General features: G+C 42.9%; 3 protein-coding genes across 4 annotated transcripts in view; all 3 read left to right on the forward strand.

The window, feature by feature from the left end:
• Window positions 1–6,615, forward strand: part of wnt5b (wingless-type MMTV integration site family, member 5b) — a 124,722-nt gene extending 118,107 nt beyond the window's left edge. For both annotated transcript variants that reach the window (XM_088348743.1, XM_088348744.1), the window contains exons 6-7: window positions 5,249–5,407; window positions 5,486–6,615. In XM_088348743.1, coding sequence (XP_088204869.1) covers window positions 5,249–5,407; window positions 5,486–5,785 — 459 coding nt within the window. In that variant the 3' untranslated portion in view covers window positions 5,786–6,615. The remainder of the gene's footprint in view (window positions 1–5,248; window positions 5,408–5,485) is intronic.
• Window positions 6,616–12,959: 6,344 nt separating this feature from the next.
• Window positions 12,960–16,785, forward strand: haus4 (HAUS augmin-like complex, subunit 4). Its single transcript, XM_088347672.1, has 9 exons — window positions 12,960–13,300; window positions 13,382–13,521; window positions 14,534–14,665; window positions 14,765–14,905; window positions 14,979–15,075; window positions 15,147–15,292; window positions 15,378–15,508; window positions 15,580–15,648; window positions 16,430–16,785. Exons 1-9 carry the CDS (start codon window positions 13,234–13,236, stop codon window positions 16,611–16,613), a joined length of 1,107 nt encoding a protein of 368 aa, XP_088203798.1. The 5' UTR covers window positions 12,960–13,233; the 3' UTR covers window positions 16,614–16,785.
• Window positions 16,786–18,969: 2,184 nt separating this feature from the next.
• dock11 (dedicator of cytokinesis 11) overlaps window positions 18,970–20,735 on the forward strand; it is an 81,243-nt gene continuing 79,477 nt past the window's right edge. Inside the window, exon 1 of the mRNA XM_088346870.1 lies at window positions 18,970–19,168. Within this exon, the coding sequence (XP_088202996.1) occupies window positions 19,064–19,168 (105 nt within the window). The 5' untranslated portion in view covers window positions 18,970–19,063. The remainder of the gene's footprint in view (window positions 19,169–20,735) is intronic.

The raw sequence follows: 20,735 nt of genomic DNA on the forward strand, positions 1-20,735 counted from the left end.
AACAGAGTGAGCAGAAGCGTAGCTTATTTGCTCTCGGTGTCATGGTTGCCATAGCGCCCAATTGGCCCTGCCCCTGTGGCGCCAGCTGCTGCTCGTTGACGGATTGGCTTCCCTTCTATTTAAGCTCACTGCTCTCACTCACCCTTTGTCAGTCCGTCAACGAACATCTGCACCCGCAAGACGTGGGTTTCCTGCTTGTGTTTCCTGTCCGGTATGGTTCCCGTCTATTTTTTCCTGTTTAATATCAATCTCCAGTTTCGTTCCCGTCTAATTTTTCCTGTTTAATTTCGATCTCCTGTGTCTGGTTTTGTTTCCGTCTATCTCCTAAAAATCATTATACATGCTGACACAAGTTACTAATGTAGGAGTGGCTCAAATCCAGCTATCAGCTTTCCTTTGTGGAGTTTGCATGTTCTTCCTGTGCTTGCGTGGGCTTCCTCCGGGCACTCCGGTTTCCTCCCACATTCCAAAAACATGCATGTCAGGTTAATTGGGCGGTCCAAATTGTCCTTAGGTGTGAATGAGCGAGTGAGTTGTCTGTCTCTGTGTGCCCTGCGACTGGCTGGCAACCAGTTCAGGGTGTCCCCTGCCCACTGCCTGAAGATAGCTGGGATGGGCTCCAGCACCCCCGCGACCCTATTGAGGATAAGTGGTGCAGTTAATGGATAGATGGATGGACAAGATAATTATCGGGTTGTTTAATAACTGTTTTTAGCCATTTAGGAGAAATACACCCAAAGAATTGTTTCCCCTGCCACACTGAAATATAAAATAACATAATTAATATTTATATATATGTATGTATACACATGTATATCTCCCTGAACAAACTCATAAGAAGGTTATAGTTATAATTAATTAGCATATTAAATAGTAATCTGCTACGATTCAGCTTTAAAGTCATGTTCTTATCGTTTTATGTATCCATCTACTTTATTCTATATTCAATTACTATTTTACTGTGCCTTTAGTGATCATGAAGATGTGTTTTAATCTGTTTAGGGAACACATCTCAGATTATGGGAGCCTGGGAACGGATTAATTGGTTTTCAGTCATTTCTTATGGAGAAAATGTGTTCAAGATTTGAGAAATTCTCTATAAAAGTTTGATCCGTTAACAAATAGATCTCGTATAAAGAGGGGCCTGTGTATATTTTATTTTTACATTTCTCCTCTTTTTTTTTGTTAAGGTTTTTGTTCTACATCCAATTCCAATACTTTTATAGTCAGAAAGCCCCTCAAATTTGATCTTGAAACACACACTTACCCACCCACAAGTTTCCACCCTTTTGTTCTTGAAAAAAGCGTGTTTCCATCACGGATGACTGACCGTGTCACCGAGCCCAGCAGGCATGTCCTACCTAAGACGAGGTGGGAAATTACACATGCACAGCATGAGCTCATAGCTAGGAAGAAACAACAACTAAGCGCGCTTGAGATCATGTTTTGGCACTAAAAATGTCATGTTGAAAGATTGTGTGTATTTAATCATCTACATGGCAGGCTTTAGACCAGGGTTGGGAACCTTTTGCAAAATATTTGAAGTTTTAGATTTAAAAAAAAAAAAAATTCAGAAAGAGCTGCACCCTATATTTTAAGCCAAAATTAAAGCTGACAAACTTTTTCTCCAGACAATAGCTAATTATTCAGTGCATTTAATTTGCTGTGTGACATTTGATAATTTTGCAAAATATATGAGATATTGTTTTTCAAAGCCTGTGTTTCATCTCAATAAAAACCCCACTTAAAATGTATTTCCCTCCCGCTATCCCTTATAGTCGTCAAACTTTATTTTGACAAAATTGTTGTCGTGAATAATAGTTTTAAAACAGAGCTTGTTTGTAAAAATGTCACAGAAAACTGCAAACAGAAAGGCAACTGATGTATTTACCGTCAATCATGTGATGTGATCACAGTTCTAACCTTGGGAATCAGGTGGTCATGATTTGTCTTCCGATATGTTTTATAGATTTGAATCTTTTGATATGTTTGAGATCTACAAACACTTGTCTTAAAAGTCCACAAGCGCATCGTTTATTATTCTTCATTTTTTCATAACTTTTAAAAACTACACGTAAACGGCGGAGGTCACACTTGCTTGCGTGTTCTAATTCATCTTATTGGCGAAAAGCAAGGGAAAAAAGTATAATATATATATATATATATATTGTTAGGATAACGAATATTATAAATGTATCGTTTACCAAATTGTTCAAATTAGTTATCTGACTCCATTAACCAAACACATCCTTCATTCTCCTAACAATGCATGCTCGTTTCTTTTTGGGAAAAGATGGACAAGAATAGCCGACATTTTCACACGGGGGCAGATTTATTTTCTTAAAGTAATAAACTAAGTGAACTAGCCGAATTATTGTCACCCGAGCTTTCGTCGAGCCTTTTCTCTCGATTGCCCCTCTCGATCTTCTGAAGTTCTTCTCTCGACCCACGTCTCTCCGCCAGCTGGTGTGCCGGCTCCTCCCATGGGCAGGCCAGAAGCGCCCCTTTGCCTCGGTGTCTGAAATGGTCAAAACATCCCTGAGTGTTTCCACGTCATCAGGGTTTTGTTCTCCAAACATCGCGTGCCGTCTGCGTCAAGAGTTCTGTTATCAAAATTCCCCAGCCAAAACACTCCGCACTTGGAACGGCGCGACCTGAAGCCCAGTCAGAGAATATCTTTTGCAATAAATGTAATTTGTATTTTATCGTACAAAATCCCTTATAGTCAAATGTATAAAATCCTTCAATATAAATATTATATTGTTCTAACCAGTTATAGACCACTAGTGGTAGAAATGCGGTATTGCACTCCTGTCCTCAAGGCGTTAAAAAATAGCCAATTTGATCTTCGAGCCTCATGAAAAGAGCCATACCTGGCGCGCGAGCCATACACTCCTGACCCCTGGTTTAGACCAAAAGGCAAATCGGCTCGCCTGGCCTGACAAAATGTCATTGTTTGTCCAAGGGGGGGGATGTCCTCACTGATTTTGGATGGTTGAATTGTGGGGTGCTGAGTGCTATGCCTGCTGGGTAGGAAAAGAGAGGGCCGGCAGGAGCGGGATTGCAGGGCTTTGGGGTTCAGGGGTTAACAAAGGTGAAAAGGTAATTGGGATAAGGCAACATGAGGAGAGAACAAGCCGTTATGTGAGGACGTGGTGAGGTCTTTGAGTGTGGCAAACGCTAAAAAGAACACAAAGCGTGCGGAGTGATCCGCTTGGCATGAAGTTTGCGTTTGAGGGATGCACGAAATGGCCTGGCCAGGCTGCTCGCTAAAGTATGCTGCAGATCGGATCATCAATCTTATTGTATTTATTTTGCTCGCATGAAACCGTGCACTTAGTAGTCTCTGGCAGAGACTGAAATGCACAAAAAAACAATTCTTTCCAGTGCCAGTCGGAGTTCTGGCACTAGTTATGCTGCATTCGCAATGATCGCAGCAAGGCTTTAGGGCTAGGACCTTAGCTTGGCCTTTTGGCTGAGAGTAAGTGTCCCGGCTCCTAGGCTTTGTAGCGTATTATGAACTGACCGATAACGGATAATGGATAATGAATAACGAAGATAGATCAATAACCCTTAAAAACCCCAAAACCCCATTTGTAGCACAAAGGCAGTATAGTCCTGCACCATTTTTTGTTGACCTTATTTTCCACACGATAAGACGCACCGGACTATAAGGCCCCCATAAAATAGTCTTTTGTGGGGTTTTTGTCATGATTACCGATGTGAATCACCTGTGCCCGCTCCTTTGGCAGCAACTGCCTCGGACTCTGATTGGCTCCCGATCAGTGCTTGTGCCCACTCCTGTCTGTCCCCTTTTGTGTGTCCGTCTGCGAACCTCAGTTAACACTAGGCAAGCCTTTTTCAACCCTGACTCCCACCTGTCCCGTTTTTTGCTCCTGTCTGTCCCCCGGCTTCGACCCGTTTTTGATCCTGACCACGTCTGCTCTCCCGTCCCGGCTTTTGACCTCTTTTTGTCCACGACCACATCCACTCTCTTTTCCCTGCTTACGACTCACTTCCGACCCCGACCACATTTTTGCTCTCCTGCTACTGACCCATTTTCCGTTCCCGACTCAATGTGATTTTTGATTTTACAGGAAAAGTGCATTCTGGGTTAGTTTTGTTTTGGGAAGAACTTAAACATAATGGCATGCAAACTGACCTACAGATCAGGGGTGTGAAAACTCATTTTAATTCGGGGGGCCACACGATACAACAAACATTCTCTCGGGGGCCGGACTAGTAGAGAGAGAAAGAAAAAGAGAGAAATAAGAGAAATAGAGAGAGAGAGAAAAGAGAGAGTGTGTGAGAAACAAAAGAGAAAAATGAGAAATAGTGAGAGAAGGGGGAACGAAAGAGAGAAAAAGAACGAAATCCAAAGAGAAAATAAAGAGAAAGAGAGAAGGAGATAAATGAGAAAAAGAGAAGAAGAAGGGGAGAAACAGAAGGGGAAAGTGAGTGAGAGAGAAAAGAGAGACAAGGACAAAAGGAAGAGCAAAATAAGTTAAAAAGACACAGAAAGAGAAAGAGACAAAGAGATAAAAAAGAGACACAGAGAGTGAAAGAGAGAGACAGAGAGTGAGAGAAAAAGGGAGAAAAAGAGTGATCGAGAGAAAGAAACAAGTACAGCATCATTGTGAGAGGCAACTGGCTTTGGCAACATCATTTCTATTCAGTTTGATCCCTTTTACCACCATTCTATTGCAATTGTGGTCAGTGATCAAGTTTATCGAACAGATCAATAGTTGCACAAGTATGGTAACGCACACCCAATCGTGTCCATATATAAGGCGTACTGGATTATAAGGCGCAGGTTAAAAATTCTAGCTAGTTAGGGGTTTTAGGGTGCGGCGTATAGTGTGTAAAAAACAGTTACTGGTTTGTCTTTTGTGTCTTGTCATTTTCAAATTGGAGTTTGTGATCAGTGGAGGGCCAGGTTTTTCTATTCCCTAATTTTTTGCCCACCCAATGTATTTTTTGACGAAAGATAACAATATTTTGCTGACATACTGTCGTCTGTGTTGGCGACGCAAACAAAAGCTGGTCGCTAATGCTAGCATACCTGACACTTGCTTCTTATGCTAGCACCCGTGACGCTAATTTCCATATCTGATGCCTCATCGTTTGTGGAGCAAGCCGAAGCTAGTCTCTAATGCTAGCAACCGTGATGCTAATCGGAAATGCTAGCAGCCTTGACCAGATGACCAGTCTAGCCCCGCATTTGCTGATCTGTTCCCGAATCTCGCAGGCGGTGTACAACCTCGCCAACGTGGCCTGCAAGTGCCACGGAGTGTCGGGTTCCTGCAGCCTGAAGACGTGTTGGCTACAGCTGGCCGACTTTCGCCGCGTGGGGGAGTTCCTCAAGGAGAAGTACGACAGTGCCGCGGCCATGCGGATCGGACGCAGGGTACCTAGACTAGTTTGTCGGAATTTAGAAAACTAGACCAAATAGAAGAGCTTATTTTACTAATCTCGTCTTTTCCAGGGCAAACTAGAGCAACTAGACAAGCGCTTCAACCCTCCTACAGCAGCGGACCTGGTTTACATCGACCCCAGTCCTGATTACTGCCTCCACAACGAGACCACAGGCTCCCTAGGAACCCGGGGTCGGTTGTGCAACAAGACCTCAGAGGGTATGGACGGCTGCGAGCTTATGTGCTGCGGCCGCGGCTACGACCAGTTCAAGACCTACAAGCACGAGCGCTGCCATTGCAAGTTCCACTGGTGCTGCTACGTCAAGTGCAAACGCTGCACCTCACTGGTTGACCAATTCGTCTGTAAATAACGCGCGCCCGGCCCAGCCCCGATCATTCCGGGGTAAGGTTCAGGATCGCCCGTTGGGAAACACTTCTGACTCTGTCCTGTCTTGACCCAAACTCTGACAGCTTACTGAAAACGTGGAAATACGCAGGCGAAACAACTGGATCGTAAGAAGGACATGTCACTCTCATGCACTCATGTCAAACATACGCCCTGCGGGTCAGACCCAGCCCATTTGATGATTTAATCTAGCGCGCCATACATTTCTGGGTATGTCACAAAAAGAAGCGAGTCTCTAGGTAAATTCCATCAGTTCTTTGTTTTTTTTAAAAATGCAAACCAAACGCTCTCTACGGCATCTAGAGGGTAGTAAATGTGTAAAAGAGCTTACGTATAGCATCCAGACTGAACGAGTCAGTACCAGAAAATATACATTCACATTTCACAACGTTAGATGTCCATCTAGAAATATAGCGCGGATTCTAAACCCTGCCGTTGCATACCTGGCAACTGGGTTTAGGTTCCAAGGGAGGCCGGATTACAATGACACCGAGGTAGGACAGGCTGCGGACTAAGGTGGGACGTGGTTGCTATCGGGGTCGGGGAAGAGGTAGGCAGACCCAGTGAAACTCACAGGGTGCCTCCAAGAGGACGAGAGACAGTGCGGAAGGACGGGGTTGGGAACGCTACGCTTTGACAAAGCACAATCCCACGAGTCCCCATGGAACCCTGCCGGAAACAACCCGGTTGCACTGCTACCGGGCTACCGCTAGCCAGACCCGCGCGTGCACACCTTCCGTTATGCTATGTGCAGGACGCGGGGAAAATACTCTCCGTTTTAGTAGGCCCAGCTCCTTTATGAGGCAAAAATCATGTTTTGTTCATGGCTCCCTCTTAAGTTTGTATAGCCTGGTGAGTTGGTTCAGGTGTAAAAGTGAATCGACGTATCTGTTAAAATAAACTAGTTAACGCATTCCTTGCCATTTTATGCCCATTGTTTGTGATTCAACGTGTTATGCTCACATAAGATCCTTTGTCATCCGTGATTTTAATATGTGTCACGGACCAGAAACGGAGACAGGCCCCAGTAGCATTCGTTTACTCAGTTTTATTGATAAAGAGGGAGAGCAGGATGGACACGGGTAGCAGGTGGCTGGAAACGCCGAAGTGGCACTTCCATGTCGAGCGAGGATGATCGTAGATTTGCAGGAATACTAGTCGTTAGCCGGGACGGGAGAGCAAGGGCGGTATCGAGTTCGGAAACGAGTTCGGCAACAGGTGTCAGGCAGGTAGCGGGGCAAAACAGGTTGGATGTCGGGATGGCAGAACAGGGCAGAATCGAGTCCAGAAACGGGTATGGGGCAGAGTAAAACAGGGCAGGAAAAATGTCGGACGGAATGAGCTTGCCTAGCTGGGAGCATAGGGTCGCAACGATCTGAAGGCGTCCTCTTGAAAGCCGGGGGTTTAAAATGAGTTTCTGAGACAATCAGCTCTCAGGACTGTTGGGCTGTCACAGGTGCCCTGAATTGGCAATCATGACAGTAGAGTAGAATAGAATTTACTTTTATTGTCATTCTTTGTAACAATGCACACAGAACGAAATGTCGATACACCTGACCCGTACAGTTAAACTGTAGCGAGCCGATGCAGCCGCGGCCAAACAGGGCGCCGCCATTTTAGACCCAACTGCTGTGTTGGGAGTCATTAGGTGACCAAACCCCCCTATTCCAACCCTTAATGCCGAGCGCCAAGCAGGGCGGCAATGAGTACCAATGTTGCCAGCCGAGGCTTGAACCAGCGACCTCCCGGTCTCGTAGCGGGCGCCCTACCATCTAGGCTACCGAGCTGGTACACTACCAAGCTGGTAGGGTTGTATTCTGAATGATAAAGCATAATATAGAGCAAAATCATGGAGTTGACATTCTTTTCCTGATCTGGCCCGCCTGAGAATAGAAAGTCTCGATCCCACCTCAGAGTTTGACATCCCTGCTCTAATGTATACCAAAATCGAACCGACTAGCACACAGATTACGATTTGGATCATCATCTGTTCTGATTCTGGCCCGGCGTGTGCTGACGTGCATTGGAGGACCCGAGAGAGTCGCTCTTCAAGGCATAGTCAGGCATTGAAATACTGCAACGAAAAAGGGGACAGTCCATTAAACAGTCCATTTGTCTCGGTGTAACCGGTGGAATCCCGACGAGCGACAGCGCTTAACGAGGCTTCGCCCAGTCGCCGCCGTCTTGCCTCAGCCGGGCGTGACCTTCATGGGAGGGGAGAAAACGCGAGGGGCCGAGAAGCTCCATTAGCGAGATTGATGAGGCCGCGGCGAGAGACGTTCACCCCAACGCCCGTGAATGCAAATGAAAGATCGACCGAGCTTGACCGAGACGTCTTCTTTTGAGCCCGACATCGCATTTGCCGATGCTGGAAAAAAAATTGCTCCGTCGTAATATTTCGACCTCAGTCAATTGATGACAAGAGACTGTAAAAAAAAAAAAGGTCTCGGTGTTTGGCCAGAAGAGAACGAAACAGACTGCAAGTTACAAGCTTCTTTAGATTGTGAGAGAAATTCTATATTTTATTACTGTTTTCATTTTATCTTTTTGTACGTCTGATGCCTATTCTTTTGATAAACTTGTCTTTGGACATAAAAATGGAAATCTTTGTTGTTTCTCTATGTCATGATTACCGATGTCAATCACCTGTGCCCGCTCTTTTCCTACGTGCTCTGATTGGCTCCCTGTCACTATTTAAACCCAGTCCTGTTACTCCCCTGTTGTCAGTCCGTCTGCGAACCCCTGTGTATACAAGGCAAGCCTTTTTCGACCCTGACTCCCGCCTGTCCCATTTTTGCTCCCATCTGTGTCCAACTACGACCTGTTTTGTTCCCCACCACGTCTGCTCTCCCGTCCCGGCTTACGACCCATTTTTGATCCCGACTACATCTACTCTCTCGTCCTGGCTTACGACTCGTTTCCGACCCTGACCACGCTTTGCTCTCCCAGCCCCGGCTACCGATCAGTTTTACCGTCCTTGACACTGCCATCGCTCACTACGGAAGATCCACTTCTGTGTTCGGATCACAGTCAGAGTCCGGCAGCGACTTGCTTCCCGCGTCCAGCGAACACCGGATTGTGGGAACAGCCCTTCCTCTTTCTTTCAATAAAAACTTGTGGTAAACGTTACGCAATTGGGTCCTGTTTCCGTTCTGGTTCTGACACTCTAGGCCTTACTCAAATCTCAAAGCTGACCCAGCACAACTAAATAATGGATTATTCATACTCAAGGTAAGATCGAGCATAGAAAATTCAGCCCAACCCGACCCAGGCCCACGGGTATCAGAGCCCAGCCCGAGCCCGACCAATTAACTTGATTTACAGGACCAATCAGAAATGTCAAATTTTATTTGTGAGGACTCTGGAGGAGGAGAGGTGATTTATGATAACAAACTAAAGCCTGTATTTTAAGTTTAATTTAAGTTAAACAACACGGTATAAACATATACATAGTTTATATTCTTGTGTTTGCGCAGGTTACATTCACCAACATTTCTCCATCATTGACACATTTTTTACTAGTTGACAGGAATATTTTAAGGCCGTCAGTCATTTTGATTGGTTGAAATTTCAGCCATAAACCACAGCCGCAATATATCTTTGAGAATTTTCTTCCATCGAGAACACAACATGTTGAGTCTCTCAGATGTGTCATGGAGATGCCTTAAACACCTATCCATTATTAATGTGCTAATCAGGTTGAATCCCTGAAGCGTGTGCTGAGTATTTTAGGGGAGTGTTTCATGAACCGTGATTCGAGGTGTTTGTCTATTACGTAAGCGGTTACCTTTGAAGTCCCATGCCACTGATTCAGGAAATTATTTTGACATATTTGATTGTGGTTCGAAATAAAAGCGTCAAAGACACACCCTCAGAGTTGAAAGTCCCCTTCAGTACTTGGAATCACAGCAATATGCACTTCCTATTATTTACACATTTGCTATCACACATGTATGCATCCTTGCTTCATCTGTACCATGTGAACGAGTTTTTTTTTTTTTTCAAAAGCAGGTGAAATTCTCTGCAAATATAAAAAACACCTAGGTCCAAAAACTTAGTGGGAAAAAAAAATGGATTGGTCTCTCAGGAACCGTCCTCTGTTTTTTCAGATCCTACCTCTCAGATAGGACGCACTGTGTTAAATATGGTGAAATTACATCTGAGCCCTTTAGTTACCTGTGGTGTTCCGCAGGGTTCAGTACCTGGCCCCCTTCTTTTCAGCATTTACGTCCTTCCATTAGGTGATATTATTCACAAGTATAATATCACTTTCCATTGCTACGCAGATAACACTGAACTATATCTTCCACTAAACTCTGGAAATTTGGAGGCCTGCGTTACTGAGATAAAAAGATGGATGTCACTCAACTTCTTGCTCCTCAACTCTGAGAAGACCGAAATTTAATTGTTGGTCTCATTTTTTTAATGCAACATCCGTTGCAGCCTGGTCATCCTAGAAGGGGGATTACCTCACGCGCGGTCCTTTTTTAAGATTTCTTCATTTTCCTCATGTGGAGGTTTTTGAGTTTTTCCTTGCCCTTATGAAGGTTTTAGATCAGGGGATGGTGTCATAATAGTCTGTGGTTTTCAATAATCTGTGGTCTGTGAAGCCCTTTGAGACTCATGTGATTAAGGGCTTTACAAATAAAAATGACTTGACTATTGTTTTTGAATGAAAAGGAACAATTTTATTTTACCTCATTTACCTTTTTCACAAAAGCACATAATTCATGATACACTCTTATTCTGTTACTCTCTTCAAATGTGTATTTTTTAGTATTCAGAGAATATTTTGCATCCCACAGTTTTATTACATGCACCAAACATGTCATACATTTTTCCATCAACATGACTGCGTGGTTGAGGAGAGTAATCATCTTGAGGTCCCTAAATGTGTGTGCGCAGCTTTTCCCTGCGGGGCTTCACTGCTTTATGGGGCTTCATTTTGCCATCACTACTCCCCAGGGAGGCGTCCAGGAGCAGGGGGCACCCGGACCAGATTTTTTTGGATGTTCTCAGCAGCTCTAGAAAACTCGTTTAAGAGATTTTGTCCCTGTGAACCTGCCCCAAAGCTCATAACGAGAATCAAAGACATGGCTCTTGCGATAATATGCGACTAAGGCGACTGACTGGAGAACCAATTGCCAGCAGGGGGCGCTTCTGCATTACAGGAGACCTCTCATAGTTCTCTGATTTTAACTTCTCTTAATCATTTTAATTCAATAATCAAATACAAAACATTTATTTGTAAACTGCCTTGAATTCCCTACCAAATCAATTGAAAATGGATCAACACAAGCCAAGGCCGATCCTGACTCTTTTAAGATGCTTAATGACATCCCAGGGTGAACTCTAAAGTGAAACTAAACAGAACGCACTGAAGGTAAGACCAGGTCTATCTTTAAATATGAAACAATCTATTTTTATAACATGGCTATCCTGACTGTCAGTCAAAACATTCCAATTGAATGGCAAACCAGTTGTTATCTACTTCAGAAATGAAATGTATCATGGAAAGATATATCCACAGCACATAAAATAACACTCATCAATGGAACACTTTTCCCAAATTGTGCAAGATAATGATTTATTATTATTTTTAATATAAACTTTCTCGTGTCATTACAATTTTGTGTTGAAAATACACACTACAATACTGCCCCCTTGAGGCAAAATTGTGCAATGTCCAGTAGTCAAGTCAAGTTTATTTGTTTAGCCCTTAATCACAAGGAGTCTCAAAGGGCTGCACAGACCACATATTATTACTAACTACAAACTATTATTACACTGTCCCCTGATCTAAAACCTACATGAGGGCAAGGATAAACTCAAAAACCCCAACATGATTAAAATGAAGAAACCTTGAGAATCACCTGAATCGCTGGAGCAGAGAAACCTCCAAAACATGCTGGACGTGCGGCTCCCCAGGACCGGGTTAGCCACCCGGGATCTATATTAATATATGTTGATGATATTGGTGCTTCTCCAATGAAACAAAAACAAAATACATTGGGATGCAATCACATAGAGAGATTTTTATTACAACACAAAACGGACATGTACTGGACATCTCATAGTTAGGGCAGACAAGTGGGAGCTTGATGCTGGATGCATCTGGGTCAATCTCCCATGTTTTGTCTTTTTATTGCATTGTTAAGGACACTTAGCAATGGATGGGCCTGCTGCCTGTGGGCGGACCCCCTCTCGTCACTGGTACTTTGTATGATGGACAACACACACCAGAAAACATGAGCACCAGTTAGTTATTGTTAGGATAATAAATACCCTTATACTGAAAAATGGCGACAGCAATGATGATAATGATGACGTTGAAAATAGTGATAGTGATTATAATGATGATGATAATGATGAAGTGAATAAGCATATGCTTCTTCCTATTCCTTTTCAGACCAGTTGTGTTAACATCGTATTTGTTTATACTTTTGTTTTCACTTTTTTTTAAATGTATTTTTATCCTGTTTTAAATAAAGTTTCGTTCATTCTAGCATTGTCTTATGAGGTTATTACATTTACCGTAAGTGTGTGCGTGAGAAGTGCGAGTTGAAGAAGTTTAGTGTGTTCAACAGATGGATGAGAGCAGCGATCATGGGATCAAATTTAGCTTCCAGCCTTCCTGTGCAGGGTTTGCATGTTCTCCCCAGTGCCTGCGCAGGTTACCTACGGACACGCCCTTCCAAAAACATGCATGTTAGGTTCATTGGCTGGTTCAAATTGTCCCTAGGTGTGAATGAGCGAGTGACTTGTCTCTGTGTGCCCTGTGACTGTCTGGCAACCAGTTCAGAGTGTCCCCTGCCCACTGCCCGAAGACAACTGGGATGGGCTCTGGCACCCCCGCGACCCTACTGAGGATAAGCGGTGTAAATAATGGATAGGTGGAATAAATGGATGCCCTACGTTGTCACTCTCCAAAAAGACCATAAATGTTTGTATTTTTTTTAGCTGACGTCATAACGAGCCATACTCTCTGCGCCTCCAATGGGAAATTCAAGATTAAACATACTTTCTCAGGTCACGTGACACAAACTGGAACTCATGTTTTCATTGAAATACCGCTGCACGACTGTCCAGGTTTTAACGAGCTTGTATTTCGTTATATTGATACAATTATTTTCTCAATAACTTCATAGAAACTGCATGACTAGCATGTACATAATACATTTTTGATGTTGTAGTCAAGTGAGACATGTTTTGTAATCGGTAAAATTAATCGCACAAATTCAAAACATCACGTCTTGCACTCTCGCGTCTTATCGCGAGATGTCGCCGTATACATGAATGAATCTACCACGTGTCTCAATTGGCCAATGAGAATGTTTCTTTCAAGCGCGCTGTTTAAAACAGGAAGAGAATCATTTTGGCTAAAACTCGAAAAATATAATCATATTTTCCAAAATGGCTGGTAATTCTGGTCCCCCCGCTGCATTGATACTCGGGAAGGAAGACAACGTGTTCCAACAAGGTGAGAAAGCAAAAACGACTTTTAATGTACTTGTTATTAACTCCGGGCGTGTAATACGTATTTTGTTTTAATGCCGCACAGTTTTAGCCTCGTTTCCTCAGTGTGACTTGACAGAAGAGGACCTGAGACAGAATCCTCAATTCTGTCAACTCTTGAACAACCTTTCCCATCGTGTGGATAAAACTGGACTCACCGCTTCGTTGAAAACCGAGTTAGAGAAGGTATTTACATCCATTTAAGGAGGAAACTCAACTGCGAGATGTTAAAACGTTATGGTACTTGATGTCATCTACAGTGTTTGTTGCGTTACTAATAAGTAATAAGTTCGTTACTAGTTACTTCATTCAAAAAGTAATCTCGTTACCCCCCACATTACTGTGGAGGTAGAGCGCTCGTCTTGGGATTAAGAGGTCGCAGGTTCTATTCCCGGCTCCTCCGTGCATGGCTGACTGTGCTAACGGTTTGTTGGTGTGTAGAAGGGAAATGTGTGAAGCACGTTGTAAAGCGCTTTGGGAGGTCTTCATTTACTTGAAAAGCGCTATGTAAATAGTGTGTTATGGAAGGTTTTGTAAGATGCTTTCCCACGCTTAAAAAAACAACAGTCTGTTCTTAAAAAGGGATAGAAACCTATGGTAATCCGAACTCGTTGTAACCCAGATAAAAACATCAATATCACATCAGTATATGGTAAATATGACAAAATTATACATGTTTATGATTGAATAACGAGGGCGTACAAAAGACATAACAATTCATAAAAAAAAAAAAAAAAACGACCCAACCTTGATCCAGAAAGCTTGCGTCAAATCTACCGTTTCTTTCTAAAGTACTTGAAAAAGTCGTGGCACAGCAACTGAATGATTTTATATCTGAGAAGAATATTTTTAAATATCTGCGTATCTGTGTATTATTTGCCTTAATGTGGGTTTTAGATCAGGTGATGGTGTCATAATAGTCTAAGGTTTGCAATAATCTGTGGTCTGTGCAGCCCTTTGACACTCTGTGATTAAGGGCGTCACAAATAAACATGACTTGTCTAGACATGATCTGCTTTCAAAAAGTAGCATAGTACGATGTAATCACAATTGAGGTCAATGTTTTTTATTAATAGCGCGTTACAGTTCTTGTTACCGAGAAAAGTAATCGCTTTTGCAGGAACGCGTTTTTTTTTTTTTTTTTGTAACATGTTACTCCAAACACAGGTCATCAATTTTTGTCGTTTGTCTTATTTAGGCTGAACAGAAACTACAGAGCCAGCGGAGATTCTGGCTTCAGTGTGAGAGCCTTCACCGAGCACTGCAGGAGATGATTCAGAACCACAGAGTCAGGAAGCATCATGCGGTTGTACCAGCTGATAAGAACACGGTACAGTCTTAACATGTATCTTTAACGTAGACAAAAAATTGAGAGTCAAATCCTGCCTTTTTTTCCCATAAAATTCATCTATCTGCTTTTTGTTTCAAGTTTTATGAAACCGTGGAGAAGTGCCTTCTTGTGGTCCAGTGTACAAAGCAGCTCGATCTTAGCAACAGCACCGAAAATGATCCGCTTCACATATTAGGTTTAGACCCCCAACATATCATGGAGTTCATGCCTTCCGAGAATGTAAGATTTTAAAACACACTCTCTCCTAGCAGCGTGTTACTCACATCGGGCCGATGTTCCTTGTCATTAACAGAATATCCAAAAATCCAAAGAGATTTTACCTGGAGCTTTGGAAGAACACCTCAGGACAAAATGTTTTGGTGTCCTCTCCTATTTTCAATCCGAATGGGGTACACTTGCGAAAGAATCCCCTCTGTGATCATTTTAATGCGTTGCTGACTGAGCGTTGTTTGTTTTTTAGACCATCAAAGTGAATCCCTCAAGAAGAGCAAGTTGTCTCATCTGTCCGCGCTACTGGATAAAGATAAGAAAAAGGTTGAGGTCCTGAAGGAAAGCACCAAGGAAAAGCGAGTGCTTCTCCAAAGGCAAACACGACTGTACCTTTCTGTAAGATACCTTGAGTTGTCTTCTTAAGAGGTACAAGGTCATTGGAGGACATTAAAAAATGTGTACTATTGATCCTCTTCTGCAGGAAATGACAACATGTGTCCAGCTCCTTCAGTCTTTCATCCTCGAGAACTGTTCAAAAATCCAAGCTGATTTAGACAAGAAAAAGTTGGAGTACTTTGAAGACAAATGTGAATTATTCATGCAAAAAATTAAGTAAGTACTCGATCGGCTATGGGTTTTCCATGGCTCTTTTTAATAATCATCCGTCTCTTTGTTCCTTTTAGGGGTGAGATGGGTGTGATAGCTCTGGATACATACACAACTGACACAATTTCTACCCACAAAGAAATAAGGTGAGAATTTTGGTGGCATTGTGTTTTTATCATAGTCTCCTTTTTGGCAGTGTCTGAAATAACGTCTACTTGGACACCTGGGGCGTGGATCTTTTACGTTGAACGTACAACTTACAAAACGTCTCTGCCCGGGTGGCCGACAACTTTAAAAAAAAAACAAAAAAAACATATATATATATATATTTTCTCCAAATCAAACGTTTGCTTTATTCCGATTTCGAAATCTTCGTTCACTTTGGAAATTTCGGTTCGTTTGGCAATTTGCATACTCGGCACCCAATCAGAAGCCTGCATCGAATAACTTTGTGCTTCTGGACTTTCCCGAGTGTTATAAGGCTGTGCGTTTGGACATCATTTTCCATAGTAGATGCACAGAGAACACAAGAAAAATTGTCAAGTGGTTAGGAATCAAGCCAAAACCTCAGCCCCAGAAGAAACATTCAAAAGAAGCTAACAAAATTGATGACGTACAAAACGTAAACGTACATTAAAAGCATCGTGAAAAGATGAGTTCACGTGGCTTGTAGCAGACGAGGCAACACAAACATTGCATGAAAGAAAATGAGTAAATACAGGTACATACTGATGGCAGATGGTTTTTTTTTGCGATCAGTCGTCTTATTGTGTTTTAAGTTGTGAAAAATGGGGCAGGCAACTTTACGGCTGAGCAGGCAACCTTTCAGAGATGTCTGCCCTGGTGTGCGGTAACTGTTTGAAATGAGTTTCAGACACTGCTTTTGACTTTATTTTATAACATTTCATTTTTATGCTTGACTTTCAGAAAAATCCTTGACTCAAAGCTGAGAGCCTGCCAGGTGGAGAAACAGTCTGTGGAGTCAAAGTTGTCCTCTTTTGAGATCTTGGGGAAGGAATTTGAGGCCTTGGCTGAGGAGTATGGCAAACTGCGGCAGCGAATTGAAAATGGAAAATGGGCTCTGAATGAATTTGCTAAGTCGAATTCTTAGTGATGAGACGGCTTGACCGGGGGTTAACAAACATTGTATGCTAAAATGGTAAACTCTTCAGTTTTTTTTTTATTTGTAAAAAGAAAAAATGTATGTGATCATTGGTTTGCACTATTCTTGTCCCTTCTTCCTCCTACGTATTTAATAAATATTAAAGAAGTTCGGCTTGCCATCGCCTTGTGTTACGGATATAATGTCTTTCTCAATCCTGTGGAAGATGATAGTCGTAACGGTACCAATTCCTGTGGTGTGTCTCGGGCAAGTGCAGCATGATGGCGTCCATCCCTCTCCTGGAACTTTTTTTGGGAGTAGGGGTTTGCTCCTCCACAGACAACAGTACTGTTTCCATGGTTACTAGTAGCAGGAGACGCGACTTTATCTGACTCGGATACAGCACCTTCATCATCTGGTCGTTGTTTTTCGTTGTAAAGCGTCTTCCCGCTTTTCAGAGATGAGCCGGACCTTGGCATTGATGGGCAGGGGCGTGTGACAATTCTGAGAGATCCTGAATCACTGCGGGAACACCTTCGGTCCAAAACTTTCAGTATCACAACATACTACACACATTGCATATGTTGTGGATTTTAAACAATAATGAAATGGCTTTTTCTTCTATAGAAAGCAAGTAAAATGTGAAGTAAATATCAGTATTTTTACTTTGCATTTTAAACCAATGGTCTCAAACTTGCAACTTGCGGGTCAATTGTGGCCTGTGTGATGATAGTTTGAGACCCCACCCTAAAATGAAAGTTTAATGTTACTACAACCACCTCGATGCTTATTAATCAGGCAGGGTCTGAAATTGGAAACTCACAAATGCAGCTGACAAGTACAGTGGATTCGGGATCGAAAATACGTTAGCTCACAACATGCACCTTCTGTCTGCGGTGTGGTTTAAAGGCAGTATCTGAAAGTCAGTATATTTGGCTATCTTTTCAGATTAAAATCATTAAATAGACAGAAACTGACACCGAGTGAGAGAGCTTTCGCAAATGCACTTCTGACAAATTCGATCTCTCAAGGCTGCCTCTGTGCCCTGCAACTGGCTGGTAACCAGTTCAGGGTGTCCCCTGCCCACTGCATGAATATAACAGACCTTTGTAGCGATAAGCGGTGCAGAAAATGGATGGATTTTCCCTATTACTGTATTAGTATTTATGACAGATTTGTTCACTTTAATTACTAATTCCTATTAGAATATCTTTAGAGGCCTGCCTCACTGAGCATACTAAAATGTTTATTACTGGTCCATCTCAATGCCATGACTTGTTTACAAACACTGCTCTGAATACACTTTTACTTGTATTACTTACAGCTTTTGTCCATCTTTGCAACGTTGCAACAATTTTCCCTATGCTGACTCAGTTCCATGCTGAGATCATAAATCATGAGTTTGGTACTCCCTGTCTCGATTACTACTCTCCCAAAATCTAGCACCGAAAGCCAGCAGCAAGGCTTTTAACAAAGACGAGGAAGTTCGATCCCATTACCCCGATTTTGGCTGACCTGCACCGGCTTCCTGTAAGTTTAAGATGCAATTTTAAGGTTCTATTGTTATTATCCAAACTCTTGCCCCTTATAACTTTCCAATTTAATGTCACCCTTTGTTCTTCCTTGAAGCTTTTGCTCTGGAAAACACTGGTCTACTGGTGATCCCAAGAGCCAAAAAGAAATCTGAGGGTTGAGGGCATCTCCATTTGGGCCCCGGTGGAATGTTCTGCCCTCTGAGATTTGATATCTAACTTCACTGGAAGTGTCTAAATCTAGGCTTCAACACACTTGTATTCAATAGCATATTATTGATGTCAACCATCGGACATTCTGTCATAACCTATATATGTCTGGTGGTGAAGTCTCAAGCCTTTGAGACTTCTTGTGATTGAGGGCTATACAAATAAACATGATTTGGTTTGACTTGAAATCCGTATTCATATAGAAAAAAACGATATTTGAGAAGAGCAGATTCAACCCCACTTACCCGCAACTTAAATAAATTCAGTTATTGACGCCTGTTTCAGATCAAGTGCTCCGAAATGGATATGTGTAGTGCGCAATTACCAACACTAGAGAGCAGCAAATGAACACTCAGGCAATCTAGGAAATCTTGTGCTGTCTACCAGGCCAGATTCAACATTTTTCTACACATTACAATATCCTCTGTCAGTTCACATTGTTTCAACCAATTTTTGTTTTTAGATGTGGAACTTGTAAATAACACTTCCTGTCACGAGACCCGGAAGTGAGCGCCAGCAAAGCATCCCGGTGGTCGCGCCCCCTTGGCCTCCCTCTCATCAGCATCACGAGAAGCGGACCCTCCGCTCCGCCCCGCCTCGCCTCGCGACGTCAACCCGCTGTTCCTAGCTTGCTCGCTGGCTGGTCCGGTAGTAGCAACCCCCTCCTCCAAAACGCGCGTTTTACGTTTCTAAATCACCGAACCTTTACGGAAAACTATGTCCGAAGTGCGGAAATTCACCAAGAGGCTCAGTAAACCCGGGACGGCGGCGGAAGTCCGGCAGAGCGTTTCGGAGGCGGTGAGGAGCTCCGTGGACCCGGTGGTGAGTGAAAAGATTTTCTTTATGTATTCTACTTTCCGAGCTGCGTGATCTATATTAGCCTTCTAAAACTCCGATACTGTCACATTAATACCCCCCTCTTATAACTCCCCAAACCGTTTTACTGTGCGTTTGTTTCCGTCTGTTCTTATCTTCCATGAAATGTGCATTAAAGTATCATCAACTGACAGAAAAACATTGTTATTATGTACACAATATGCAATGATAAGCGCATGGATGCACAATGCCCTGCAATCCACTGCAGCTCCCTTTGTCTGTCAATTGGACAGGACATTCTTGCCTCGTCATGTCTGATGGACTCGGCCACATGGTGCAGTGAGTGAAGCACAATCCAAGCATGCCCTTATTCATTCATATGGAGTTGTTTTTTTATGTCTTAATGGCAGCCAGAGCTGTCTGCACTCATGAGAGGATTACAGTGGTTTGAGGCCATTGTGAGAGAAACCTGCTGACCCAGCATTGTGGCTGAATGCGGATTTTAGTTCCACTGTGTCAAAAACACTTCATTACATACTTTGATCAGTGCTAATCTTGGAAGTGTATTTTGTAGACTACTGGAGATGGTTACATACGTTGGGGCTCTTACTCTTGTTGATGCATGATATGCTTGAATGGTGGATGCTGTTTCGAGGCGATTTCATGGGAATTCTCTTAAGTGACTTCCTGTGGCTGCGTGTTCATCAATGTCCTCTTTATGTCCCGCCAATGTGACATTTTACTGGCTTGCCCTGTCTATATACATGACACAAGTGTGTCATTTGTATACTGAGACATGCCATATTACAGTAGAACTGGGATAGGCAAACTTTTAATTGTGGGACGCACTGGGTTGAAACATTCAGCTGAAGGGCTGGGCTATGGAAAAAATGAAAGATTGATTGGATTTTCTGTATCTGCTGATACATTTAAGCATCACCCGCGATGAGACATGAAAGTTTTTTTGGGTGGCATTTTTCCAATTGTCCTCTTCACCTCTAGTGTGACCTACCTGACTTATTGTGAAAGATTGTTATCCTGGCCAAACTTGTTCTGTCCTGGGAGAGTAGAATGTCTTTCTGGGAAAGCTGCTGAGTCAGCAAAACCAATACTGACGCTCCCCTACTTACGACCATTCGACTTACGTAAAACGGTAGACACGAACATTTTTTTCGGGATGTCGAAAAATATCCGGACATTGCTGTAAGTTAGATTTTGTATTGTGCACCTTTTTCCGAGTACAGGACAGTACTGTAGTGCTTTTTTCTGCCGCTACCGGTGTGTGGTGGCGCTGTGAGAGCTCACCTACAATCCACCGACTTCCTTTTCCTGTTAGCGCGCTAAGAGCGTTGACATTTTTATTATTTAATATATCGTGCATCCATTCAATATGGTTGCCGTAAAGAAGAGCGTTTCTTTTGATATGAAAGTGGAATAAGAAAGCTTGATGCGGTTGAGAAACTGGTTGGATGGCTTTTTTTTCTTTATACTTTTTACCACTGAGGAGGACCACTTGAAGCTCATCTTCCAAAAGTAATTTTTTACATTCTGGGTAACCTACCTGAAGCTGTTG

This window comes from Urocampus carinirostris, chromosome 11 (assembly GCF_059441175.1).
Source record: "Urocampus carinirostris isolate Australia breed hairy pipefish chromosome 11, RoL_Ucar_1.0, whole genome shotgun sequence".
Lineage (NCBI taxonomy): Eukaryota > Metazoa > Chordata > Actinopteri > Syngnathiformes > Syngnathidae > Urocampus > Urocampus carinirostris.

Coding starts and splice junctions, on each gene's coding strand:
- haus4 (XM_088347672.1), top strand. CDS start 13,234: ATGGCTGGTAATTCTGGTCCCCCCGCTGCATTGATACTCGGGAAGGAA. Junction 13,301..13,381: donor AGACAACGTGTTCCAACAAG/GTGAGAAAGCAA, acceptor AATGCCGCACAG/TTTTAGCCTCGTTTCCTCAG. Junction 15,649..16,429: donor TCTACCCACAAAGAAATAAG/GTGAGAATTTTG, acceptor CTTGACTTTCAG/AAAAATCCTTGACTCAAAGC.